At 43.0% G+C, this 17416-nt stretch overlaps 1 protein-coding gene across 1 annotated transcript in view; it reads right to left on the reverse strand.

The window, feature by feature from the left end:
• The window catches only part of LOC121846186 (triple functional domain protein-like), a 93730-nt gene that overhangs the window by 27842 nt on the left and 48472 nt on the right, over positions 1-17416 (reverse strand). The window contains exons 3-5 of the mRNA XM_042319521.1: positions 13490-13564; positions 10739-10853; positions 2677-2869 (exon numbers count right to left, since the gene is read on the reverse strand). Of these exons, the coding sequence (XP_042175455.1) occupies positions 2677-2869; positions 10739-10853; positions 13490-13564 (383 nt within the window). The remainder of the gene's footprint in view (positions 1-2676; positions 2870-10738; positions 10854-13489; positions 13565-17416) is intronic.

Raw genomic sequence — 17416 nt, forward strand, 5'->3', positions numbered from 1 at the left:
CATCCATCTCCTATAGAAGACTGTTCCATCTGTTAATGGTAAGAATGCATTGGTCCATCTCTCCATCTTTCTCTCTATCCCCTCCATCTCCTATAGAAGACTGTTCCATCTGTTAATGGTAAGAATGCATTGGTCCATCTCTCCATCTTTCTCTCTATCCCATCCATCTCCTATAGAAGACTGTTCCAGCTGTTAATGGTAAGAATGCATTGGTCCATCTCTCCATCTTTCTCTCTATCCCCTCCATCTCCTATAGAAGACTGTTCCAGCTGTTAATGGTAAGAATGCATTGGTCCATCTCTCCATCTTTCTCTCTATCCCATCCATCTCCTATAGAAGATTGTTCCATCTGTTAATGGTAAGAATGCATTGGTCCATCTCTCCATCTTTCTCTCTATCCCCTCCATCTCCTATAGAAGACTGTTCCAGCTGTTAATGGTAAGAATGCATTGGTCCATCTCTCCATCTTTCTCTCTATCCCCTCCATCTCCTATAGAAGACTGTTCCAGCTGTTAATGGTAAGAATGCATTGGTCCATCTCTCCATCTTTCTCTCTATCCCATCCATCTCCTATAGAAGACTGTTCCAGCTGTTAATGGAATGTTCCAATGTTTTAAAAGCATAACACAGATTTGGATGGAAAAGTGATTTTCACTGAGCAAAATGTGGCGCTGAAAAACACACATGTACATATCACCTCACTGACCTCGACTAGCCTGTACCTCCGACTCCTGTACTGGATATAGCCTCGTTGTTTTTTTATTTATTGTCTTACTTTATTTGACTAGTTACTTTTTTTAAAAAGTGGCATTGTTGGTCAAGGGCTTGTAAGTAAACATTTCACGGTAAGGAGTACTTGTTGTTTTCGGCATGTGACAAATAGCATTTGATGTGACACACATTGGCCTCGCGCACAGAGCAGGGTAAAGAGAACGGGTGGTGTTGAATGGCGTGTGTTCTGCCCTATGGCGACTGGCTGACAGAGTGACACACGGCTTTATACACCATCAACCAATCAATAAAGCCCTCTGAGACAACCCAATACCACAGCAGTGCTCTAACAGGGTGGCTGTGTGTGTGTGTCAACATAATACAACATCAAAAGTAGCACTCCACACAGCCCAGACACGGCAAATAAAACCAGCAAATGAATCTAATCTAATAACCCAGAGCTTCACCACATTATTGCAACGCTCTGCAGGATTTTCAACACTATTACAGGTCATCAAGCCTATCAAAAACGCAGCAGTGTGTGTGAATTAAAACAAGCAGAGCTCCATACAATATCCCAATGTGATTATAAATCACAAATTTAAGACAGCAAAGAGTATAATAAGAAGTACACCACAAAGTCACAGTCAAAACAGACCATTTTGTTGCTGGGTTTGTTAGGTTTCAGCAAAGTCACAGTCAAAACATACCATTTTGTTGTTGGGTTTGTTAGGTTTCAGCAAAGTCACAGTCAAAACATACCATTTTGTTGTTGGGTTTGTTAGGTTTCAGCAAAGTCACAGTCAAAACATACCATTTTGTTGTTGGGTTTGTTACGTTTCAGCAAAGTCACAGTCAAAACATTCCATTTTGTTGTTGGGTTTGTTACGTTTCAGCAAAGTCACAGTCAAAACATACCATTTTGTTGTTGGGTTTGTTAGGTTTCAGCAAAGTCACAGTCAAAACATACCATTTTGTTGTTGGGTTTGTTACGTTTCAGCAAAGTCACAGTCAAAACATACCATTTTGTTGTTGGGTTTGTTACGTTTCAGCAAACTCTCAGTCAAGACATACCATTTTGTTGTTGGGTTTGTTAGGTTTCAGCAAAGTCACAGTCAAAACATTCCATTTTGTTGTTGGGTTTGTTACGTTTCAGCAGTCACAGGCATGAAATTGCAATGAATGCAGTGACATGGTACAGTATAGTACAGTAAAGGACAGTATAGTATAATACAGTATAGTACAGTACAACATAGTATAGTATAGTACAGTATAGGACAGTATAGTACAGAACAGTATAGTATAGTTAGGGTTGCAAAGCTACTGATAATTTACCAGTCATGGAATCTTCTATAATTTTGGTCATCTATGTTAATTTACACTTGAATAACTTTAAAACATGCATTCATATATAGTATACATGTTTTATATATGTGAGTTTCTAGTGGATCGACCATATGGTTCAAGAGAAAATATCCTAATTAATGAAAAAGCATCTAATCAACAATGACATAACTCTTCTAACGATTTACTTTTTTCACAACTGCCACCAATTTGGGGCCAAAATATTTACAACTAAAAAATATTGACAAAGTAAAATAAATAATGCTGAAACCCTCATATTAAAACACCAATAGTATTCACTAAGTTTATGGTTTATATTTAATGTTTTACAGCTTTGTCATTCTACTGTTTATTTTAAAATCACCTCATTATATATTTGACATTTGATAAGGCCACACAGGGGGCCAGAGATCATTACAGACAGACGCCTGGGATAATCTGAAGAACCCAAAAGGGCCACTAGATGTGTTGATGAAATACATCACATCCTTGAAAGTTACAAATATTCTGCTAGTTTACTGGTAAACTTTCAGTAACACAAAGTTTCCAGTAACACACCCTCCCTTTGCAAACCTAAGTACAGAACACTATAATATAGTACAATAAAAACAAAAATGTTACCTCAAATTCAAACTTGGAGCTGCCGAAGTTGGTGCGTTGTTTCTGCCAGAAGTTGTCTGGTTTGATGATGAGCGCTATATGTATACAGCAGGGGAACGACTCCTGGAGGATCTTCAGTAGAGATTTGATACTGTCCCATTTACTGCCTCGCATGTCTACTATGACTGTGAAGCCATGCTGGATCACCTCCTCACTGGACCGAGGGGAGGGAGGAGGAGGAGGCGGAGGAGGAGGAGGGAGAAGGAAGGTGGTAGGGAAAGAGTGAGAGTGGATGGTATGGCAAGATGAGAGAGGAGAGCGTGGGAGGGAGGGAGGGAGGGAGGGAGGGAGGGAGGGAGGGAGGGAGGGAGGGAGGGAGGGAGGGAGGGAGGGAGGGAGGGAGGGAGGGAGGGAGGGAGGGAGGGAGGGAGGGAGGGAGGGAGGGAGGGAGGGAGGGAGGGAGGGAGGGAGGGAGGAAGGGGGGAGAGGTGGTAGCGAAAGAGTGGGAAAGGGGAGGGGGTAGAGAAAGAGGGAGGATGGTGAGTGGGAGGTAGAGAAAGAGGGAGGATGGTGAGTGGGAGGTAGAGAAAGAGGGAGGATGGTGAGTGGGAGGTAGAGAAAGCGGGAAGGGAGGAGGGAGAGAGAGAATCAAAACAAACCATGAGATGACGCATTTTCTGTACTGTGAGAAGCAGAGTACGCACTACGAATTCACACACACACACACACACACACACACACACATACATACATACAGAATGATAAATCACAAAAACCTACAGTGATTTCCATCCAGATTGGAAGAAAAATCAATCAGAATAATGACCAAAAGGAAGCAAAAAAAGAGACTCAATCCATCATCAGCATCAAGACTGTAGTTCAACTAAGAGTCTCCCCACAGCATCACACATCTCCTGCATGGCTAGTAATAAACACTACATCTAGTTATCTCCCTCTCTCTCTCTATTCCCCCTCTTTCTCTTCTCTTGTTCTCTATTCCCTTTGTCTCTATTCCCTCTTTCTCTTCTCTCGTTCTCTATTCCCTCTCTCTCTCTCTATTCCCCCTCTCTCTCTCTATTCCCCTCTCTCTCTCTATTCCCCCTCTCTCTCTCTATTCCCCCTCTCTCTCTCTATTCCCCCCTCTCTCTCTATTCCCCCCCTCTCTCTCTATTCCCCCTCTCTCTCTCTCTCTCTATTCCCCCTCTCTCTCCCCTCTCTTCTCTCTATTCCCCCTCTCTCTCTATTCCCTCTTTATCTTCTCTCATTCTCTATTCCCTCTCTCTCTCTATATTCCCTCTCTCTCTCTCTCTCTATTCCCCCTCTCTCTCTCTCTCTATTCCCCCTCTCTTTCTCTCTATTCCCTCTCTCTCACTATATTCCTCCTCTCCCTCCCTCACGGCTGACCTCAACACTCAGACCCAGATAGTTTCATATCTCAAGAGAATACACACAATTACTCTCTACTTCACTCACTCTCTTTCTAGAGCTATCCTTTATCTCCCTTAATCCATTATTCCTCTCTCAATTCCATATTCCCTCCTAACACGAGCTTTCTGGATTCCTTCCCTTTCTATCCAGCCTTCCCTCCTTTCTTTCTAATGCCTGTCTGTCAGCAACTCTGACTCCCACTACACTGAGCAGAGTGAGAGAGGAGAGGAGAGAGGAGAGAGAGGAGAGAGGAGAGGAGAGAGAGGAAAGAGGAGAGAGGAGAGCGGAGAGGAGAGAGGAAGAGGAGAGAGGAGAGGAGAGAGTAGAGAGGAGAGGAGAGAGGAGAGAGGATCGAGGAGATGAGAGGAGAGAGGAGAGGAGAGGAGAGAGAGGAGAGAGAGGGGAATCACAAATAAGGTAACAGAGACAAAGTGGGGAGCGAGAGATCTAGATTTTATCTACATAAGAGAGCGAGAGAGTAGAAGAAGCCTTAAAAGAGAGTTTTTGTAAAGAGAGACGTACCTAGGAGAGAGCAGCAGCGTACAGACCTACTCATCCGCAGCTATCATCACAACTACTGAGCTGATCGAGCAACCGTACCGCCTCTGCGACACTATGTTGTACTCAAACAAACACACACACTCCTCCCTCTGTGCTTTAATCCCTTGCTCTCTCCCGCTCCATGTTCCACTCACTCTCTACCCTCCCTCACTCCCTCCTTTTCCTTTGGACCCTCCCTCACGCCAACTCTCCATCCCGCTCACCAGCCTCCCTCACTCCGACTCTCCATCTCTCCAACCATTGATCTCTCCCTCTATTAATTTCTCGCTCTCTCTAGCCATTGGTCTCTCGCCATCCAATGGTCTCTCTCTCTATCCATTGGTCACTCTCTCAATTAATTTCTCTCTCGCTCTACCCATTGGTATTTCTCCATCCAATGGTCTCTCTCTCCATCCATTTGCATCTCTATTCATTTCTCTCTCTCCATCCATTTGTGTCTCTCTCAAATAATTTGTCTCCCTTTCCATCCATTTGTCTCTCTCTCCATCCATTTGTCTCTCTCTATCCATTTGTCTCTCTCTCTATTAATTTGTCTCTCTCCATCCATTTGTCTCTCTCTCTCTAGCCATTTGTCTCTCTCTCTCTATTATTTTTGTCTCTCTCCATCCATTTGTCTCTCTCTTTTCGTGTCTCTCTCTCCATCCATTTCTCTCTATCCTTTTGTCTCTCTCTATTAATTTGTCTCTCTCTCCATCCATTTGTCTCTCTCTCTATTCATTTGTCTCTCTTTTCGTGTCTCTCTCTCCATCCATTTGTCTCTCTCTCTATTCATTTGTCTCTCTCTACTTATTTGTCTCTCTCTATTCATTTGTCTCTCCCTCTATTCATTTGTCTCTCTCTCTACTTATTTGTCTCTCTCTCCATCCATTTGTCTCTCTCTATTCATTTGTCTCTCTCTCTACTTATTTCTCTTTCTCCAACCATTTGTCTCTCTCTATTCGTGTCTCTCTCTATTCATTTGTCTCTCTCTCTACTTATCTGTCTCTCTCTCTCTCTATTAATTTGTCTCTCTCTCTACTTATTTGTCTCCCTCTCTCTCTCCATCCATTTGCCTCTCTCTCTATCCATTTGTCTCTCTCTATCTCTCTATCCATTTGTCTCTCTCTATGTCTCTCTCTCTCTCTCTACTTATTTGTCTCCCTCTCTCTCTCCATCCATTTGCCTCTCTCTCTATCCATTTGTCTCTCTCTATTTGTCTCTCTCTCTCTCTAATTTGTCTCCCTCTCTCTCTCCATCCATTTGCCTCTCTCTCTATCCATTTGTCTCTCTATCTCTCTCTATCCATTTGTCTCTCTCTATTTGTCTCTCTCTCTCTATTTTTTTGTCTCTCTCTCTCTATTTATTTGTCTCCCTCTCTCTCTCCATCCATTTGCCTCTCTCTCAATCCATTTGTCTCTCTCTATCTCTCTATCCATTTGTCTCTCTCTCTCTATTTATTTGTGTCTCTCTCTCTCTCTATTTATTTGCCTCGCTCTCTCAATTTATTTTTCTCTCTCTGTCCATTTGTCTCTCTCTCTCTATCCATTTGTCTCTCTCTCCATCCATTTGTCTCTCTCTCTATCCATTTGTCTCTCTCTCCATGCATTTGTCTCTCTCTCTATTAATTTGTCTCTCTATCCATCCATTTGTCTCTCTCTCTCTATCCATTTGTCTCTCTCCCCATCCATTTGTCTCTCTCTCTCTATCCATTTGTCTCTCTCTCCATCCATTTGTCTCTCTCTCTCTATCCATTTGTCTCTCTCTCCATCCATTTGTCTCTCTCTCTCTATTCATTTGTCTCTATCTATTTGTCTCCCGCTCTCTCTATTCAATTGTCTCTCTCTCTATATATTTGTCTCTCTCTCCATTAATTTGTCTCTCTTTCTCCATTCATTTGTGTCTCTCTCTCTATCCATGTGTCTCTCTCTCTCTCCATTCATTTGAGTCTCTCTCTCTCTCTCTCCATTCATTTGTCTCTCTCCACCCATTTGGCTGCCTCTCTCTACATCCATGTCTCTCTTTCTTTTCAATTATCTGTCTCTCTCGATTAATTTGTCTCTCTCTCCATCCATGTCTCTCTCCCTCGCTCTCTATCCATTTGTCTCCCTCTTTAACCATTGGTCTCTCTCTATCCATTTGATTCTCTCTATTAATTTTTCTCTCTCTCTCTCTCTCTATGAATTTGTGTGTCTCACTCTATCCATTTGTCTCTCAATTAATTTGTCTCTCTCTCTCGCTCTCTTCAGTTCTCTCTCTACATTCATTTGTCTCTATTAATTTGTCTCTCTCGCAATTCATTTCCCTCTCTCTCTCAATTCTTTTGCCTCTCTCTCTCTCAATTCATTTGCCTCTCTCTCAATTCATTTGCTTCTCTCTCTCAATTCATTTTCCTCTCTCTCCATTGATTTGCCTCGCTCTCTCAATTCATTTGCCTCTCTCTCTCAATTAATTTTCCTATTTTTCCATTGATTTGCCTCGCTCTCTCAATTCATTTTCCTCTCTCTCAATTAATTTTCCTATTTTTCCATTGATTTGCCTCGCTCTCTCAATTCATTTTCATCTCTCTCTCTATCCATTTGTCTCCATCTCTCCATCCATTTGTCTCTCGCACTCAAATAATTTGCCTCTCCCTCGCTCAATTAATTTGCCTCTCTCTCGCTCAATTCATTTGCCTCTCTCTCGCTCAATTCATTTGCCTCTCTCTCTCTCAATTCATTTGCCTCTCTCTCTCAATTCATTTGCATCTCTCTCAATTCATTTGTCTCTGTCTCTATTCATTTCTCTCTCTCCATCCATTTGTCTCTCTCTCCATCCATTTGTCTCTCTCTCTATTATTTTCTCTCTCTCTCTATCCATGTGTCTCTCTCTTTATCAATGTGTCGCTCTCTTTATCCATTGGTCTCTCTCTCTATTCATTTTACTCTCCCTCTATTCATGTCTCTATCCATTGTTGCTCCCTCTATTCATTTTAATCTCCCGCTATTCATTTTACTCTCCATCTATTCATTTTACTCTCCCTCTATTAATTTTACTCTCCTGCTATTCGTCTCTCTCGCTCTATTCATTTGTCTCTCTCTTTATCCATTTGTCTCTCTCTATTCATTTTACTCTCCCTCTACTCATTTTACTCTCCCTCTACTCATTTCACTCTCCCTCTATCCATGTGTCTCTCTCTCCATTGATCTCTCTCTATCCATTGGTCTCTGTCTCCATAATTTGTCTCTCTCTATCCATTTGTCTCTCTCTCTATTAATTTTACTCTCCCACTATTCATTTGTCTCTCTCTCTATTAATTTTACTCCCTCTATTCATTTTACTCTCCCTCTATTTATGTCTCTCTATCCATTTGTCGCTCTCTATTCATTTTACTCTCCCTCTATTCATTGGTCTCTCTCCATCTATTCATTTTACTCTCACTCTATTCATGTCTCTCTATGCATTTGTCACTCTCTCTATCCATGTGTCTCTCTCTTTATCCATTTGTCGCTCTCTTTATCCATTGGTCTCTCTCTCTATTCATTTTACTCTCCCTCTATTCATGTCTCTATCCATTTGTCGCTCTCTCTATTAATTTTACTCTCCCGCTATTCATTTGTCTCTCCATCTATTCATTTTACTCTCCCTCTATTCATTTTACTCTCTCTCCATCCATTGGTCTCTCTCTATCTATTTGTCGCTCTCTATCCATTTGTCTCCCTCTTTATTCATTTTACTCTCCCTCTATTCATTTGTCTCTCTCTCTATTCATTTGACTCTCCCTCTATTCATTTGACTCTCCCTCTATTCATTTGACTCTCCCTCTATCCATTTGCACTCTCTCTATTCATTTTACTCTCCCTCTATTCATTTTACTCTCCCGCTAATCATTGGTCTCCCTATTCATTTTAATCTCCCTCTATTCATGTCCTCTAATGCATTTGGTCTCTCTATTCATTTTAATCTTCCTCTATTCATTTGTCTCTCTCCCTCTATTCATTTGTCTGTCCCTCTATTCATTTTGTCCCTCTATTCATTTGTCTCTCTCTATTCATTTGTCTCTCTCTATTCATTTGTCTCTCTCCCTCTATTCATTTGTTTCCCTCTATTCATTTGTGTCCCTCTATTCATTTGTCTCTCTCTATTCATTTTTCTCTCTATTCATTTGTGTCCCTCTATTCATTTGTCTCTCTATTCATTTGTCTCTCTCTATTCATTTTACTCACCCTCTATTCATGTCTCTCTCTATGCATTTGTCGCTCTCTCTATTCATTTTACTCTTCCTCTATTCATTTGTGTCCCTCTATTCATTTGTCTCTCTCTATTCATTTGTCTCTCTCTATTCATTTGTCTCTCTCCCTCTATTCATTTGTCTCTCTCTATTCATTTGTGTCCCTCTATTCATTTGTCTCTCTCTATTCATTTGTCTCTCTCTATTCATTTGTGTCCCTCTATTCATTTGTCTCTCTCTATTCATTTGTCTCTCTCTATTCATTTGTCTCTCTCCCTCTATTCATTTGTCTGTCCCTCTATTCATTTGTGTCTCTCTCTATTCATTTTAATCTCTCTCTATTAATTTTACTCTCCCTCTATTCATTTCTCTCTCTATCCATGTGTCTCTCTCTTTATCCATTTGTCACTCTCTTTATCCATTGGTCTCTCTCTCTATTCATTTTACTCTCCCTCTATTCATGTCTCTCTCTATCCATTTGTCGCTCTCTCTATTCATTTTACTCTCCCTCTATTCATTTTACTCTCCATCTATTAATTTTACTCTCCTGCTATTCATTTGTCTCTCTATTCATTTTACTCACCCTCTATTCATTTTACTCTCCCTCTATTCATGTCTCTCTCCCTCTATTCATTTTACTCTCCCTCTACTCATTTTACTCTCCCTCTACTCATTTCACTCTCCCTCTACTCATTTCACTCTCCCTCTATCCATGTGTCTCTCTCTCCATCGATCTCTCTCCATCCATTGGTCTTGCTCTCTCTATCCATTGGTCTCTGTCTCCATAATTTATCTCTCTCTATCCATTTGTCTCTCTCTCTATTCATTTTACTCTCCTTCTATTCATTTGTCTCTCTCTCTATTCATTTTACTCTCCTTCTATTCATTTGTCTCTCTCTCTATTCATTTTACTCTTCCTCTATTCATGTCTCTCTATGCATTTGTCACTCTCTCTATCCATGTGTCTCTCTCTCTATTCATTTGTCTCTCCCTCTATTCATTTCACTCTCCCTCTATTCATTTCACTCTCCCTCTATTCATTTCTCGCGCCCTCTATCCATTTGTCTCTCGCGCCCTCTATCCATTTGTCTCTCGCTCCCTCTATCCATTTGTCTCTCGCTCCCTCTATCCATTTGTCTCTCGCTCCCTCTATCCATTTGTCTCTCGCTCCCTCTATCCATTTGTCTCTCGCTCCCTCTATCCATTTGTCTCTCGCTCCCTCTATCCATTTGTCTCTCGCTCCCTCTATCCATTTGTCTCTCGCTCCCTCTATCCATTTGTCTCTCGCTCCCTCTATCCATTTGTCTCTCGCTCCCTCTATCCATTTGTCTCTCGCTCCCTCTATCCATTTGTCTCTCGCTCCCTCTATCCATTTGTCTCTCGCTCCCTCTATCCATTTGTCTCTCGCTCCCTCTATCCATTTGTCTGTCCCTCCCTCTATCCATGTGTCAGTGCCTCCATCCATCCATGTGTCAGTGCCTCCATCCATGTGTCAGTGCCTCCATCCATGTGTCAGTGCCTCCATCCATGTGTCAGTGCCTCCATCCATGTGTCAGTGCCTCCATCCATGTGTCAGTGCCTCCATCCATGTGTCAGTGCCTCCATCCATGTGTCAGTGCCTCCATCCATGTGTCTGTCTCCAGTGACAGTGTGGAGGAAGGGTTCTTGGCAACACAGGAGCTGCGGCAGGTATTCTGGCCCACAATATATCTCTCTCCATTTTTACCCCCCTCCCACTCTCTCCCTCTCTCTCCATTTTCATCCCCCTCCTCCACTCTCTCCCCATTTTCATCCCCCTCCCCCACTCTCTTGTGGTTGGTTAAAGATCTGAATCCAAGAGACTAAAACAACCATAGAAATACACACACAATGCGTATGCATGCAGATACTGTACACTCAAACACGTACTTGGGGATGCCAGCAAGGTATGCTATGAGAGTTCGGAGGTCGTCAGCTCGTATTCTGTCGTGATTACTGCGTGATGGAAACGTTAACACTGGACCACCACGTCTGTCTCTGCCCCCTGGAACACACCGGATAAAACAGTCAGCTTAGAGACCGAACACACCGGATAAAACAGTCAGCTTAGAGACCGAACACACCGGATAAAACAGTCAGCTTAGAGACTGAACACAGGATAAAACAGTCAGCTTAGAGACTGAACACACCGGATAAAACAGTCAGCTTAGAGACCGAACACACCGGATAAAACAGTCAGCTTAGAGACTGAACACACCGGATAAAACAGTCAGCTTAGAGACTGAACACAGGATAAAACAGTCAGCTTAGAGACTGAACACAGGATAAAACAGTCAGCTTAGAGAGTGAACACACACAAAGAGACACAGGATAAAACAGTCAGCTTAGAGACTGAACACAGGATAAAACAGTCAGCTTAGAGACTGAACACAGGATAAAACAGTCAGCTTAGAGAGTGAACACACACAAAGAGACACAGGATAAAACAGTCAGCTTAGAGAGTGAACACGCACAAAGAGACACAGGATAAAACAGTCAGCTTAGAGAGTGAACACACACAAAGAGACACAGGATAAAACAGTCAGCTTAGAGAGTGAACACACACACAGAGACACAGGATAAAACATTCAGCTTAGAGAGTGAACACACACAAAGAGACACAGGATAAAACAGTCAGCTTAGAGAGTGAACACACACACAGAGACACAGGATAAAACATTCAGCTTAGAGAGTGAACACACACAAAGAGACACAGGATAAAACAGTCAGCTTAGAGAGTGAACACACATGAAGAGACACAGGATAAAACATTCAGCTTAGAGAGTGAACACACACAAAGAGACACAGGATAAAACAGTCAGCTTAGAGAGTGAACACACATGAAGAGACACAGGATAAAAACAGTCAGCTTAGAGAGTGAACACACACAAAGAGACACAGGATAAAACAGTCAGCTTAGAGAGTGAACACACACACAAAGAGACACAGAATAAAACAGTCAGCTTAGAGAGTGAACACACACACAGAGACACAGGATAAAACAGTCAGCTTAGAGAGTGAACACACACACACGATAAAACATTCAGCTTAGAGCACAGTCCAGTGTATACGCACACACACACAAATCTCTGCCTCCTGGTGGAAATAGAGAGAAACACATGAGAGTTCATATATTCCCATGAGTATGATCGTGGCCATATGATAGCATAATCTCACTAACAGGTACTCAGAATGGCAGGGAAAACATCATTGTATAAGAAAGACTATGTAAAAAGCAATAGGCCTATACAGAAATATCAGTATTTCTATAGAAATCCAACAGTCATTTCTTTGACTATGTTAATGTGTGTTAGGTTGACCTAGCAGTAGCTGGATAAACGAATCTATACATTCCTCAACATTTCTTCAAAATTCAATAGATTCCTCTTTCCTTCCTACACCACCCTCTTCCTTTTTCCCCCTCCCTCCCTCCCTCCTTTCAAAATAAATGACTTTATCAAAATGCATTATGGGAAATGGTTAAGACAGACAGTAACTCATCGCTATAGCAACCACTTTCTTCCTCTCTCTATTTCCCTCTTCTGTTCATTATGGTCCGTCTGTCAGTGACCTTGGCTACACACAGGGGGAGAATGGAGTCAGACAAAAGAGGAATGACACACACACATACACACACACACACAAAGACATCATTTTCAACACTAAAATAGTTTAGAACTTGCAGATGAGGGGTCAAAGGTCAAGCGTATGGGGTCTGACCTCTCAGTAGCCACAGGTCACAGCTATAAACTCTCACAATCAGAATGCATGTGTGTGTAGCTCCATGCCTGGTAGAGGTCAGTGTGTGTAGCTCCATGCCTGGTAGAGCTCAGTGTGTGTAGCTCTATGCCTGGTAGAGGTCAGTGTGTGTAGCTCCATGCCTGGTAGAGCTCAGTGTGTGTAGCTCTATGCCTGGTAGAGGTCAGTGTGTGTAGCTCCATGCCTGGTAGAGCTCAGTGTGTGTAGCTCTATGCCTGGTAGAGGTCAGTGTGTGTAGCTCCATGCCTGGTAGAGGTCAGTGTGTGTAGCTCCATGCCTGGTAGAGCTCAGTGTGTGTAGCTCTATGCCTGGTAGAGGTCAGTGTGTGTGCAGCTCCATGCCTGGTAGAGGTCAGTGTGTGTAGCTCCATGCCTGGTAGAGGTCAGTGTGTGTAGCTCCATGCCTGGTGGTCAGTGTGTGCAGCTCCATGCCTGGTAGAGGTCAGTGTGTGTGTAGCTCCATGCCCGGTAGAGGTCAGTGTGTGTAGCTCCATGCCTGGTAGAGGTCAGTGTGTGTAGCTCTATGCCTGGTAGAGGTCAGTGTGTGTAGCTCATGCCTGGTAGAGGTCAGTGTGTGTAGCTCTATGCCTGGTAGAGGTCAGTGTGTGTAGCTCTATGCCTGGTAGAGGTCAGTGTGTGTAGCTCCATGCCTGGTAGAGGTCAGTGTGTGTAGCTCCATGCCTGGTAGAGGTCAGTGTGTGTAGCTCCATGCCTGGTAGAGGTCAGTGTGTGTAGCTCTATGCCTGGTAGAGGTCAGTGTGTGTAGCTGCATGCCTGGTAGAGGTCAGTGTGTGAAGCAATTAGCGAATATGTCATGTTCCATTAGCTTTGTTTATGAAGAAACCAGGATTATCTCTCACACACACCACACACATACACACACCTGATAAGAAGGCAACTTTTTCCTTTAGAATAGGCAACACCTCCATCGCTCTCATGTCTTCATTTTTACGAAAACCTGGAGAGAGAGAAAGACAGAAGTGTTAGGATTTTTTACAGAAACTCCCAATGTTCAAATTTTCACCTCTTCCATGGAAAGGTTTCAGGAAAAATAGGCCTAGTTTTATCCAACTTGTTCTCCAATTCAAAATGTCTGCCTTTGTATTTCTTCCTTGAATATGGGGAATAGGAGGTAGATTTTTTTCAGCATCACAGTCAAAGAAAGAAAGTTTTCAGAATGGGAAACATGATTTTGACTTGGTCTAGCTGGAGTAACTGTTGAAGAGTGGTGGAGAGAATAGGTTTATTTTGGGCTCAGTTGATGTGAGGAAAATCCCTGCCACTGAAGAAGCCATCTGACTGACAGAGAGATGTTTCCACTGAGTCCACGAAACTGGCTATGAACCCTAGTGATGCAAGAACGCACACACACAGAGGAATAAGTGAGGCTATAGTTTCAGAAGTAGGAACTTACACCTGCTTTAAGAGTTAAAAAGGGAAGGTTGGTCAAACAAAGAGCTGTTGTATTAGTGTCTAACCCAGAGAGAGAGAGAGAGGAGAAAAGGGTATAGTTTATTTCCTGGTTATGTGTTGACAAAAATGAGACCACTTCCTGTCCTTCACTAAACAGAGAAAAACCTACCTACCTACACCCAAAAACAGCACAACACCTACACCACAGTAGCAGCGAGACATATATAGCTCATTATTTCATATTGAGATAAAGAGCCCCTGCTGGCCAATTCATCTCTATCCCTGTGTCTCTACTATTTTCTCTCTATCCCCGGTTTCCCTCTCTTCAATCCCTCCATATCCTGCAGGAGTTGGGCTTGGACTATATTTCTTATGCCACCACAGCCCCTTCTTCCCTCACACATTTGTGTGCTTAGAGTTATCCAGGACAACACAGCCATTACAGAGAGAGAGATACAACCAGAGGACCTACACCCAGACCACAGACCAAACAAACCCTAGCCACACCCTATATAGGCCCCCCAGAGCAGGCCTATGCCCCTTCTGCCCCCCACCCCTGCACCAAGGACCTCAACATGACAGCCACACATATGCCCAGGCCGTGAGCAGAGCAACAGGCCCAACACACACTACTGCACCCGCCCAAGCCACATCCATCGACTTAAGAGGCATTCACCAGACGCTCAGCATGCACTGCTCACACCTAATAGTCAGAGCCTTTTATTTTTTTCATCTAACCATTATTTTACCAGGTAAGTTGACTGAGAACCCATTCTCATTTACAGCAACGACCTGGGGAATAGGAGGGGGATGAATGAGCCAATTGTAAGCTGGGGATGATTAGGTGACCATGATGGTATGAAGGACAGCTTGGGAATTTAGCCAGGACACCAGGGTAACACCCCTACGATAAGTGGGATCTTTAATGACCTCAGAGAGCCAGGACACCCGTTTAACGTCCCATCCGAAAGACAGCACCCTACACTGCCCTGGTGCATTGGGATATTTTTTAGACCAGAGGAAAGAGCACCTCCTAATGGCCCTCCAACACCACTTCCAGCAGCATCTGGTCTCCCATCCAGGGACTGACCAGGACCAACCCTGCTTAGCTTCAGAAGCAAGCCAGCAGTGGGATGCAGGGTGGTATGCTGCCTGCAAAACCATAAGAATAACACCGGACACTATGGAACACAAATCCTTTACCATCTCTTCCTGAAATATACAAGGTCTGAGGTCATCTACCTGTGGCCTAAAGAGCAGGAACCCAGACTTCACCAAAGAAATCAGAAATACAGACATTCTCCTCCTACAAGAAACATGGTATAGAGAGATGGACCTACGTGTCTCCCTTTAGGTTACAGAAAGCTAGTAACCCCATCCACCAAACTACCAGGACTAAAACAGGGAAAAGGCTCAGGGGGTATGCTAATTTGGTATAGAGCAGACCTAACCCACTATTAAAATTCATCAAAACAGAAGCATTTTAGATAGAAATAAATAAGGAAATGATCTCAACAGAGAACAATGTCCACATATGCTACCTACAGTACCTTCCGAAAGTATTCAGACCCCTTGACTTTTTCCACATTTTGTTACGTTACAGCCTTCTTCTAAAAATGCTGAAATTGTTTTTTTTACCCTCAATCAATCTACACACAATACCCCATAATGACAAAGCAAAATCAGGTTATTAGAAATTGGATGGGGGATGTCACTGCACAGCTATTTTCAGGTCTCTCCAGAGATGTTCGATCGGGTTCAAGTCTGGGCTCTGGCTGGGCCACTCAAGGACATTCAGAGACTTGTCATGAAACCACTCCTGCGTTGTCTTGGCTGTGTGCTTGGGATCATTGTCCTATTGGAAGGGGAACCCTCGCCCCAGTCTGAGGTCCTGAGTCAGAGGTTCTGAGCGCTAGTCTCCCAGTCCCTGCCACTGAAAAACTTCCCACAGCATGATGCTGCCACCACCATGCTTCACCGTAGGGATGGTGCCAGGTTTCCTCCAGACGTGATGCTTGGCGTCCAGGCCAAAGAGTTCCATCTTGGTTTCATCAAACCAGAGAATCTTGTTTCTCATGGTTTGAGAGTCTTTAGGTGCCTTTTGGCAAACTCCAAGCGGGCTGTCATGTGCCTTTTACTGAGGAGTGGCTTTCGTCTGGCCACTTTACCATATAGGCCTGATCGGTGGAGTGCCGCAGAGATGGTTGTCCTTCTGGAAGTTTCTCTCATCTCCACAGAGGAATTCTAGAGCTCTGTCCTAGACCTTCTCCCCTGATTACTCAGTTTGGCCAGGCGGCCAGCTCTAGGAAGAGTCTTGATGGTTCCAAACTTCTTCCATTTAAGAGTGATGGAGGCCACTGTGTTTTTGGGGACCGTCAATGCTGCAGAGATTTTTTTAGTACCCTTCTCCAGATCGGTGCCTCGACACAATCCTGTCTCGAAGCACAAATGACAATTCCTTCGACCTCATTGGCTTGGTTTTTGCTCTGACATGCATTGTCAACTGTGAGACCTTGTATAGACATGTGTGTGCCTTTCCAAATCATGTCTAGTCAATTGAATTTACCACAGGTGGACTCCAATCAAGTTGTAGAAACATCTAAAGGATGATCAATGGAAACAGGATGCACCTGAGCTCAATTTCAAGTATCATAGCAAAGGGTCTGAATACTTATGTAAATACTTGTTTTTTTTTATACATTTGCAAAAATGTCTAAAAACCTGTTTTCACTTTGTCATTATGAGGTATTGTGTAGATTGCTGAAGATGTTTATTTAATCTATTTTAGAATAAGGCTGTAACGTAACAAAATGTGGAAAAAGTCAAGAGGTCTGAATACTTTCCGAAGGCACTGTACTTTCCCCCCAATAGAATCCCCATACTTTAACAATGACAGCTTCTCCATATACTAGTCTGTGGCGACCTAAACGCCAGAACTGGACAAGAACCTGACACTTTTAGCACACCGGGGGACAAACATCTACCCTCCGCAATTTGCCCCCCTAGACACAAATACGGGAAAACATTTTTAAAAATGTGTCACAACTCTTGCAGCTCTGTCACACGCTGGGTCTGTACGTAGTCAATGGTAGGGTTCGAGGGGACTCCTATGGTAGGTACACCTACAGCTCATCCCTTGGCAGTAGTACTGTAGATCACTTTATCACTGACCTAAACAGTATATTTGACTTTTCAGCTTCCCTATCATTTTTTTTAAAGCAGACAACATACGAAAATGAACAACAATGACAAATGGTTTGATGAAAAATGCAAAAAACCTAATAAAGAAATTGAGAAACCTATCCAACCACAAACACAGAGACCAAGAAAACCTGAGCCTATGCCTTCACTATGGTGAAACAAACAGCACAGAAACCAGTCAGAAACCAGCTCGATG

The sequence above is a fragment of the Oncorhynchus tshawytscha genome, unplaced genomic scaffold (genome assembly GCF_018296145.1).
Source record: "Oncorhynchus tshawytscha isolate Ot180627B unplaced genomic scaffold, Otsh_v2.0 Un_scaffold_1528_pilon_pilon, whole genome shotgun sequence".
NCBI lineage: Eukaryota > Metazoa > Chordata > Actinopteri > Salmoniformes > Salmonidae > Oncorhynchus > Oncorhynchus tshawytscha.